The sequence below is a fragment of the Glycine soja genome, chromosome 5 (assembly GCF_004193775.1).
Source record: "Glycine soja cultivar W05 chromosome 5, ASM419377v2, whole genome shotgun sequence".
NCBI classification, from domain to species: Eukaryota; Viridiplantae; Streptophyta; class Magnoliopsida; order Fabales; family Fabaceae; genus Glycine; species Glycine soja.
This window is the reverse complement of record NC_041006.1, coordinates 1,744,215-1,754,793: the sequence shown is the minus strand read 5'-3', so window position 1 is coordinate 1,754,793 and position 10,579 is coordinate 1,744,215. Positions and strand designations below refer to the sequence as shown.

The following is a 10,579-nucleotide window of genomic DNA, read 5'->3' as shown; positions in this document are numbered from 1 at the left end:
ACCTTTATCAAATCTTTATCAACCAATTACTAATCTGATGCCATAAGACCAAGATCAAATCCTAATTGAAGTATTAGTTGAAATTACTTGAGACAAATTCGATTTATAGAATTGAATATAAAAAGAGAGTTGGAGAGAAAGATCAAGGCACAAAATTTTATACTGATTCTATTTTTAAGAGATCTACATCCAATTACCTCAAGAACCTTATGAGTTGAGATTTTTACTATAATTTCAATACTGCGAGTAAAATTAGTTTTTGATTCAGAGGGTTAGAAGACACTCGAGACTTTCGACATAGGACAAAAAAAATGTATTTCCAAGCACTAAGAGCACACAGAAATTAAATGGAACATCCTTCTTCTCGAATCCTTCAAGATAACATCAAATCCTACACTTTGTGAAACCCTACAAAGAGCTTTGGAATTTAATAGGTTAAACTGCATTTGGAAACAATACTGATACCCAGGCACCAATAAAACAAAATTTTCTTTCCATGCAATAAATGAAGACTGGAATGAACATAACGCAATAAAATAGAACTGCTTCTATCACTACCTACGCCTAAACTTAATCATGGTTTTGTTCAATTAAAATTTCAGACTAAAGGATGACAGTAAGTAAATGATTGTATAACCCACCAGTGGAGCACGTTAGCCTATATATCACCAGTTATATTGAACTCTATGATCGACTTGAGAAGAGGAATGTACAAATGCCTAGCAGACAGTTATCACCATCAGCCGTTATCTCCTGAGCTCAAATTAATTTTGCTGATTCACTGCATTCTCTTGTCGTTGGAGTTGTGGAGTTGTGGAGTTGTGGAGTTGCGGAATCCGCCACTGAAACTACCAGTCATTGGAAAATTAATCTTATATTGAAGAATTAGGGTTCAGAAACATTGACAAGAAAAAAAGAAATAAAGTCAAAAATAGAAAATGTTCGGTACCAGAGATCTATTCTTTTTTATCAGGTCCTTTAAAAATCATTTCCCCTCTTAACATAATACCTACTTTTAAACATTAATTGTTTTGAAATCAAAACTCAAAAAACATATAGATGAGCTAGTGTTGTATATCACCATAACACTTTAAATGCATCTTCAACATCTAGTCTTCAGAAAAGAGCATTTTTTTTTTTCAGGGAAATGGGTGGGCCCCGTACAGCAATGGAAAATTTAATCCAGCTTTTCATGTTTTCAGCAATACAAAAAAACACATGTAAAAAAAACAGAGAAATCCATCCAGCATCAAAATAACATCTTTTAATGCCAAAGGGTAGCACAATATGCAGCTGCAGCCAAAATCATATCTAAAATCTAATCAATGATGCTTACATGCTTCCTTTTAAGTTTTAACAGAAATAATTGAAATGAAGCAAAAGGTTATCTTCTGGAATTGGGATAAGGACATTATTCCAAATGTAACATCATGATTTTTTTTTTTCACAGCAAAAAATAGGAGTTGAGGCAAAATACTGTCAAAATGGACAAAGCCTGACCTGCATAAACCAACTAAATGTATGGACTGGACAAATAAAATTCAAGCCCAAAATCAGGTTGGCCTGCTAGCCTGAAATCTTATCTATTTTTTACCCCAACAAGCTATCGACTAAGTGCATGCCTGACACCATTTTTTGTTATAAGAATTGAAGCCTAGTTGATAAAAGAACTAGCAAACTGATTCATTTGTCATTGGCTCAACCCCATCGTCCAAATTTCTTAATTCTCATTTGTTTAAATATTTTTTAAGGATTGATTTATTGCAGAGAGATTTAGTGGCTGGCCAGAAAAATATACCTACACCAAATTGGAGCTGCCTGAAAACAGCTTGGCCCAAGTGGATCAAGCTGGCCTGTTTTGACAGATCTGAAATCATATCCTATTATTTCACTTACAAAAAACCAAGCCAGTTATTCTGAAAGCATAAACAGCACAGCAAGGGACAATTACCGTTGCAAGTCCAATAGTGATTTAGTCATTGGTCTGATTGTAACATCCCTGATTTTCGACTGCTCAGCGGCTTTCACACTACGGCATCTCACACGATGACACTTCCCTTAACATTCTTGTTGGTCAGAATCCTTCACCGGTCAGAACCCTCCATAGGTAACTCTTTCCGAGACCTTGAAAATCAGCTCTATCTGCTTCCAGGATCAATAACTATCCTCACAAACCAACACGAGACTTTTCAACATGTTTTGTTTTCACTCACACATTTTATGGGAAACTTTCCAGAAGGTCACCCATCCCATAACTACTTCAAGCTAAGCACACTTAAATATAGAATTCTTAAGTGATAGACTACCGAAAAGTAGATGCATCTTATTGGTATAGGTAGTACCAATTAATTCCTTTAAGCCACCTCAACTGTACAGTCCCATACCTGCACGACTTCCGAATCCCTCTCTTTCCAGTGTGATTCGTCGGGGTGTTACACTGATTGGGGAGGAAGGATGGAATCCCAAATTTAGTCCTTTTTTCATGTCAAAGGTTAATGATAGAATTATTCCCTCAGTTCATCTACTCAATGTTCCAAGCCGGAAATATTTGTTCCCAACTATCCTAGCCAGTTTGAAACCCTGCCTCTAAAAATATATCTTTACCTAAAAATTTAAGATTTAGAGATACTTGGTTCATGACATGGTATTAGAGCCTTTGACAATGTTGTCTAGTGATCAATCTTTGTCCCCCCATTGGTCTAATACAATTGGGCCAACACAAAGGCTTCTTGCATGAGGAGGCATGTTAGATCTATAACAGTTTGAACCTTTGGAATAGTTGGTTTATGAGTGAACCCCAAAAAACAAAGTGATTGAAAGCAAACACATAAAAAAGGCTAATTGCACTAACTACTATTTCACTTTTCATACCTTGATTTGACAGATGCAAAGCGCTCTCAGCTGCAGCAGGTTTCAGAAATTCAGTGTTGTAGTTTGGAGCATCACTTGTTTTATTGTCTCTTGGAACTTCAAAGTTGGAAATTAGCACATTTGTTTGATCACTTGTTTGCACCTCACCTTGGGAACTTGTCACATCATTTGCTCCATCATTTGTCAAGTTTCCAATTAAAGATTTAGGTGTTTCATGTTTTTCATCATTTCGATTCAAAGCCGCAGCTTCTGGTTCTGGGTTGGCAGAAACCTGTGGGATAGTCATGTATATATAAAAGAAACTTTAAGAAAGAGCAGCCCAGCATTCCTAAGGATACAAAATTATTAGTTTGACATCTATTATTTAGGAACATCATAAACAACAAGGACTCACTAACCTAAACTTGTATATCATATCTTCTGATGAGATTCATATTCTCATTTCCCAACACAGGTTGGTCATTTTTCAAACATACACAATTAGATCCAAGCAAACCAACCATCATTTAGAAACTAACAATGTCATCTTATCAAGGGAAAATTATAAGAATTGGACATAATTTGACCCATGGCAAATTGACAAGAAAGGAAAAACATTATCATTGTACACATATCCCAGGAATATATCAAATGAATTACATCAACTACAGTTCACAGGGGCACAAAAAGTTATAAAGAAAACACTTATAACAAAGTTACAGAAATGGATCTCAGGATTGGGCTAATAAATTATAGGAAATAAAGCAGCATTTTCAAAGAACAATGGAAGATACATAGACATACAGTATCTTCAAGGCTTGAACAGAATAAAACTTAGAGTAAACTCAATATCTCAGGCAGTATATACTCTAGCTTGCAGCAGTTCTGGCAATTTTTAAGACCACAAAAAATCTGAGTAACAATCATAACGTTAAGACCAACTTCCTTTCAGTAAGAAATATCAACAAAATCACTTGGTCATTTTTTTCACAGAATAATTCTATTGACCCATCTCTGACAGGTGGAATTAAAAAAAAAATAGAAATCATTACTCAGGCCATCCTCTAGAACTCTAACCAACAAAAAGTAGAGAAAACAACTTCACCTTATGGGTATCAGAAGGATTGGCAGTCATTGGGTTACTTGACATAAGCACAGCAATGGATTCGGTGCGGTGTTCATGACATTCGGAACAGTCTCCACGAGATGCTTCTCGGTTTTCCATTTGATTTTGCTTGACCACTTTAGGAGTCTTTAATTGGTTAGAATGTATACCATTTGAGACAACACTATCAATTTCACCGACAGTCCTTTTCCTGCTTCGTGAATTAAGCTTAAGTTGAAACAAACTTATATAGAAAAAGGTGGTGCTTAATACTAGCAACACATTGAAAAGTGAAAGAGATTGGTGAGGGGAAGAACCCAAGAAGACATACCTACTGCAAGTATGAGCACCTGAGTACAGAGAGTTAGGCTTGTTTAAAAACAGAATTCCACGAAGAGGTTTTCCATCAATAACAGTTTCAATAGTATATCCTTCTGAGATATTTTCAGTAACCTTGGCTTCAAACATTTTTTTTCCGGGAGGTGGGGATTGGTTTACTGGGATATTTACTCTACCTGCATTTATGATAGTGGGCATTTAGCTATCCCCAAGTGGTACTTTAAATTGTAAATAGTCAAATATCATTTCAATTGTTTTTGTCCTCCAGGCTCATAAATGATTAAAATCAAAACTTTTAGAGGGATCATTATTTTAGTCATCACTGACTTGCCATAACTACATTCCATATCTAAGATTTGACACATACTAGTTGCAAGAGCAAGACCTACATGAACACAAACTTGACTAATTAAACATGATGAAGAGTCAACAAGGAACACCAATTCTTGCTGCCTTAAACTTAATTAGCCAGATTGCCCAAATATTTAAATGTAAGCCCTGACATAACTTTGAAGAACTTCTTGAATCCAACAAATCTTTAAGCTTATGTTGCACGAATATGGATAGACCATTGGGTACAATATGGTACAAGATACAATAATTAAAAAGAAAAAAATGCAGGCATGGCAATATAATATATAAAATGTAATTATATTTTTAAATAGCTTATATTTTATTAATTTATTTTTCTTAATTTTTTTATTTTAAATCGCAATATCTTGCTTTGTCATCATCATTGTATTATTGCTGGTCTTTATTCTCTTGAAAAAAATTATTAAAAAAGCATAATCATAATCAAATTTAAATTTTAAAAAAAAAAGAAGCAATATTCAAGTCAGGATAATGATCCCATCATCATCCCAAGAAAAAATGTACATCAAGACTTAAGAGGTTTGAAGATAAGATAGTAAAGCTCTAACACAAGGGAAACCGTATAATATATACATGTAGGGCTTTATGAGAAAAACTAAACTTTATGATATCCATGAGATGAAGCAGAAACTTTATGTATAAAAAAAATTCTTACTTGATTGGCTATAATTCAACACTGTCATGATCTGTCCCACATCAGAACCCACTCCATATCTAACGAGAACTTGATTTTGGCTAGGATTGGGATTTTGTTCTAGGCATTTCAGTTTCAATTGCTTCTTTAAAGATAATTTTTCTGGTCTCTGTTCACTTTCCCGTGCAATCCCTAATAGTCAGAAGTATATCACAATTTGTTATGTACATAATAATCTAGCAAAATATCAGAACCAAAAAAGGTTGCATTAGAAAAGTTAATAGAGTTGCAAATAAATGACACTTTGCTGAACCTGTATATAGGTAATACATATCATCCAGGGCCTCAAGACTTTTATTACAACCACCGATGAATATAAGAACACCACTCCTAAAAGGGTCTAAACAGTCACCAGCCACAGAAAATCTAGCAGAAGGACCATTTGTTGCAGTTGTAACATTTGTCCAAACACCAGTATCTACACTCAGATCAGAAATGAAAGGATTATATAAGAAATCTCAATTCAATCAAATATTTATCAAAACTATCACGCTACCCATTTCTGAGCACCATATGAGAATTGATTAATCAAATTAACTATATGTCTTTCTAAAAATTGAGAAATTACCATATATATTACAATATGCACTAAAGCAATAATTTTGGGAAAAGTTGGAGCTAGACCCTACTTTAATTTTAAAAGTTAAAATGACTAATGTGAACCTCTCATCATCAAAAAGATTGAATATCTGCTCAAGAAATGTGAAAAGCATTTTTCACCAATGAAATGTGTAGAAAAATAAGTTTGCCAACAGACAGTCACTTGAACAGATCCTCCATGAGGTCTAAATTCTAAACTAAAAGGGCAAGAATTATAAAAGTCAGAGCAATTACACTCACAGGAAGGTTCTGCTTTAATTAAACAGTTAAACCACAGTACAATACAGACAAAAACTTAAATGCAAAAAACATATTCTTCTAAGCTATAATGAACATACCAATATCGAGCATATAAAGGTCATTATAAAGATTTTGGGCATCTGTAAATCCACCAAAAACAAACAAGTTCTTGCCAAAAGAAACAGTGGAATGACCAGCTCGAGGTGGCAACAATTGGCCAGATGTACTCAGCTCCCTCCAAATTAGAGTATCTAATATTTACAGAAGTTCCAAAGAAAATTATTATATTCTGAATAAAGCTCCTTTACTTTGCACTATTTATAATTCATTGTAAATTTATATTTGTAATATTACAATTCAATAAAATTAATAATTAAAAAATAAAAAAAATGAAACAAATCAATACCAGTATCAAGAATGTGGATGTCAGACAAATAATAATCATGCCCATCTTCACCCCCTATCACAATAATTTTGTTTTTCCAAGATGAACAACTGTGGCTATCACGAGGAGATGGTGGAGTGCCTGACGTTGTAGCACACTTCCAAACAAATGTCTCTACAATTGAAAGAGTGAAAAGCAATTATCAGCATGTCCTACATCTAATCAATTAATCAAAAGTAACAGACGAATTTTCAACACAAATGCAAATGTGAAAGGAAAATAAAAACTAACTAAATGTTGAAAAGCTCCACAGTTCACACTCAACACCCCTACTTCTCTCAACCAAACAAGAGCTCTCTCATTTCATTCACAACTGAAACTATAATGAGCCTCTACAAGGTAGCCAGGAAATATATGATTTTTCCAAGTTCAAACATGTTCATACAAAAATAATCAACAAACTAGGAAACCCTAGTCAATTTTGTCATTATCACCTATATTTGGTCTCACTTAAATACAAAAGGAATAAATCTTGCAGTGAACTAACTTGCTCCCTAACTGGCAGTATGATGTGGGAAAATCACCTGTATTTAATATGTAAAGATCATTGTAGTAGAGCTCATTATTATTATCTGCAGATTTTCCACAACCTCCAAAGATGTATAGTCGTTTGCCAACAACTGCTGCACTATGACCCTCACGTGCTGGTGGTCCTTCTCCTCTTATGGTTGGAGAAACCCATGTTTGCAAAGCTAACAATGATTTAACATCAGTGAGTCAAATAGTAAAGAGATAAATCACAGACAATTAGACATAAGCTACATAACATTCTCACATTTTAACTTAGCTGTAATTTTCAAGGTCATCATCATCCAAGGAAAGGGACCACATATACACACAGAGGCTATACATAGACCATTGAACTTGAGCTAAAGAACAGACGATTTTTGGCTTTTGGAGGCAAAAAAAGGGTGATTAATTAGTTTAGATGTGAGAAAGATGACTCACAAGTGTCTAATATGTGCAAATCCTTGAGAGGGTTCATTCCATCTGTACCCCCAAACACAAACAGATTATCACCAACGGCTGTGCATGTATGGCTGTCCCTAGGTGTAGGTGGGGAGCCTTTTAAAGCGGGTTGGCTCCATGCCTGCTTCACTGCAAATCAGAAATAAGGATTCAGAAAAATAAAAAATAAAAAAAAAACACAATTCCTACATTATAACAACAACAAATGCATAAAAACATATATTTAAAACCAGGCCAGGCACAGAAGTACTATAAAATAAATAAGGTAATACTAATACACACTCTACAACATCAATTACAAAACAATTATTCATTATCCGTTTCAAACCTATCAAAAAACAAAGATAAAATGTTTGCCAACAGCAAACACATCATCACAATAACATGGGAATGAGGAAACGCACGTACCAGTGTCGAAGACATGAACTTGGTTGGTCTGACAGTTATCTTTGCCGTAACCACCAAATACATAGACAAGTCTGCCACTTTTGACGGCGTTGCAGGTGTGACCCCACCTCTTCCCTGGCCCTCCACCACCCTTTGTTGTTGTGCCTATCGCCTTCACCTCAACCTTTTCCCACCTCATTTTCGATAATGCAAGAAATCAATTTCTTGCTAACCACCCCAATTAGAATACTATAATTTTAAAAAAGGGATTTTTCTGAATTTTTTAATTCGAAAAAAATATGGGGAAGAAGAAACAACTGGGTGGGGGCGAGGGTGAGATGAAAACAGAGGGAGACGACATACATGCGAATGGGGAAAAATTATAAAAGTGTCAAATCAAATGAGAGAGAGACAGTGAAACTGGTTTTTTTTTGTTTGGCTAATAAAGCTGAGGCCAGTAAAAAAATCTAAAGAGAGAGGGGGGTGAATCTCAAGAGGGGGTCTTTGTGTAACACATGGGGAATTTTGTGAAACGTGGCATGTAAATTAGTCCTATGATTTGTTACTTTATATTTTTTTTCTAAACTTATTTTTTTTCTTAATAAATAAATTTGTTTAACTTCATTAATTAAAAATTTTTAAACTTTAGAAACTAAAAAATTCAATCAAAAACTAAAAGAAAATAAATTTAAAAATTATAAAAACTAAATAAGTAATTAGACCTTAATAAATAATGAGAAGAGTGTGGCATTAGGCTTAAAGAATTCTTAGAATTTAGGTTTTTGTTTAGAGGGATCTATGATGGTTCGTTTAATATACTTATTTTGAAATGAACGGCTGTATTGGTATATCGGATGAGTTATTCGTAGTGACATTAATTTAAAGTAATAAAATATTTTATAGTATTCTATGTGGATCTAGAAACTTTAGGATGAGTCAACATCTGATTGACCTCATAGCCCAGTCTTTCTTTCTCAATTGTATACTTACTTTCCAATTTGTCTCTCTTTGCTTTCCATGCTTCCCTTTTGCACCTTTGAAAAATGATTTTATTACTGATTGTTGATGAACCCTAATACTGTCGAAGTTTCACTCCTCTAAGTTGTGGCATTTCCGTAATCAATAGGAAAATAACTGAAGAGGAACTGTTGTAGAGTGTTTTAATGAAAATTGGAATGGTGGTGAGCAAGGTTGTGGATTCAGGCATCAGGAAGGAAGGGGATCTTGAGGTGTGTGTGTTTATTGAGCAACACTTGTAGGTGTTTTTGCATATAAAGCTGTAATCAATTTTGACAATGAACTAATAGTCAAAAGCAAGAAGTTCTTTTATTTTAGTTATTTGGAAGATAGAAATATTGACTTGAGGAGCATTGGAATGCTTTACTGGGGATGACAAATCATATTTGTATACTGAGACATCAAGAATTGATTCAGGGTTTGGATGATTTGGGGCATCAATTGTAAGTTCTAAGATTGACTCATCCTCATTCCATTTAAGAGTTAATTTTTGGCAAAATTTAGTGAAATTTCAATGGTGAAAAAAGGGGTAAAATGGGGAAAGGAAGTCTGGGTTAAGGGGATTGACTGTTTTGCTTAATTTTTCTATTGTGCGAATACTGATGGACTGCGCTTGGGGCTGCCTCCCTGATTGACTTGAGTTTATAATAGAATGCTGGTGAAATTTATTAATTCCGATTACTGGATTGTGTTTTGAATGAATTGAATCAAAGCTTGGTACTGCCTCCTATGCCAGATTTGCAATACCTTTTTTACTACCAATCACACAAGCTTTGGTCTCCAATTCACAATAATCTTCCTCTGTCCAACCACAAACAGAAGCCCCTTCGTTTGATCTCAGTTTCAACTTGATGGACCCCGAGCTGTATGTAAACACGATATTCTACCTAAATATCTTAAACACAACAGGTAACACTTGGTAAAAGGCCAATCACAGGGATGCACTTGTTTCTTGACAGGAAATGTATTATATTTTCTCCATAGATTGTGTCTTATTTCTAAAATCCGTAGGTGGGCAACCTAATGAAGACTGCAAGGGACTGTGATGGCTGAAGAAGAAATTTTGGACATGGGGAGTGGTAGGAAGTTTGGATCCATAGCAATAACAGATACCAGCAATTGTTTGAAGAGTCCACAACCATACTCCTGAGTTTCTCAAAGTGAATACATCAATTTTTGCTACACGTAGACATAGCAATACTAAATTCTAAGCCTCCTGATCTATATAGATCGGGGACAAGGGTATTATATATTCTGTTCTCATGTAAACCACACATAGCTTACTCTACCTCTTTATGTCAATATACAATCCCAAAACCTCCTCGTATCCATCCACTTAAAATAATGGACTAAGAAACGTATCAATGAGAATGAGATGGGATCACCCCCGCCAAATCATGAACATTGTTAACCTAAGCCAAATGTAGCAGTAGAAGAAAAACTGACCCAACCATGTTGATTATAACAGTACACCATACAACTACACATTCAGCAAGGCAAATTCTGCAACAGAAGATCATTTTTCTTTTTCATAATCTATTCAAGTAAAGCACACTACACA

The 10,579-nt window shown here is 34.7% G+C and overlaps 1 protein-coding gene across 7 annotated transcripts; it reads right to left on the bottom strand.

Annotated features, from left to right (window-relative positions):
* Positions 1–298: 298 nt before the first annotated feature.
* Positions 299–8,485, bottom strand: LOC114411790 (RING finger protein B-like). 7 transcript variants are annotated; one of them, XR_003666527.1, is made up of 13 exons: positions 8,023–8,485; positions 7,594–7,743; positions 7,170–7,337; positions 6,607–6,759; positions 6,299–6,451; positions 5,614–5,778; positions 5,322–5,492; positions 4,287–4,470; positions 3,956–4,166; positions 2,872–3,142; positions 1,952–2,142; positions 1,799–1,867; positions 299–848 (listed from the first exon to the last, which is right to left on the bottom strand). XR_003666527.1 is itself a non-coding variant. In XM_028375486.1 (11 exons), the coding sequence occupies exons 1-11, from the start codon at positions 8,198–8,200 to the stop codon at positions 760–762; spliced, it is 1,887 nt and encodes a 628-aa protein (XP_028231287.1). In that variant the 5' UTR covers positions 8,201–8,484; the 3' UTR covers positions 299–759. The 7 variants fall into 7 exon arrangements, 3 of the variants coding, with proteins under 3 accessions (XP_028231287.1, XP_028231286.1, XP_028231288.1); XR_003666529.1 differs by having other exon boundaries at positions 774–842; XR_003666528.1 differs by lacking the exon at positions 1,799–1,867.
* Positions 8,486–10,579: the final 2,094 nt, after the last annotated feature.

Bases quoted from the DNA above. Each gene is read 5' to 3' on its own strand.
- LOC114411790 (XM_028375485.1), bottom strand. From the start codon at position 8,200: ATGAGGTGGGAAAAGGTTGAGGTGAAGGCGATAGGCACAACAACAAAG. The intron at 3,143-3,955 runs GTGAAGTTGTTT...ACTATCCCACAG, and splicing joins ATCCTTCTGATACCCATAAG to GTTTCTGCCAACCCAGAACC. The intron at 849-2,871 runs GTATGAAAAGTG...AATGACTGGTAG, and splicing joins TTTGCATCTGTCAAATCAAG to TTTCAGTGGCGGATTCCGCA.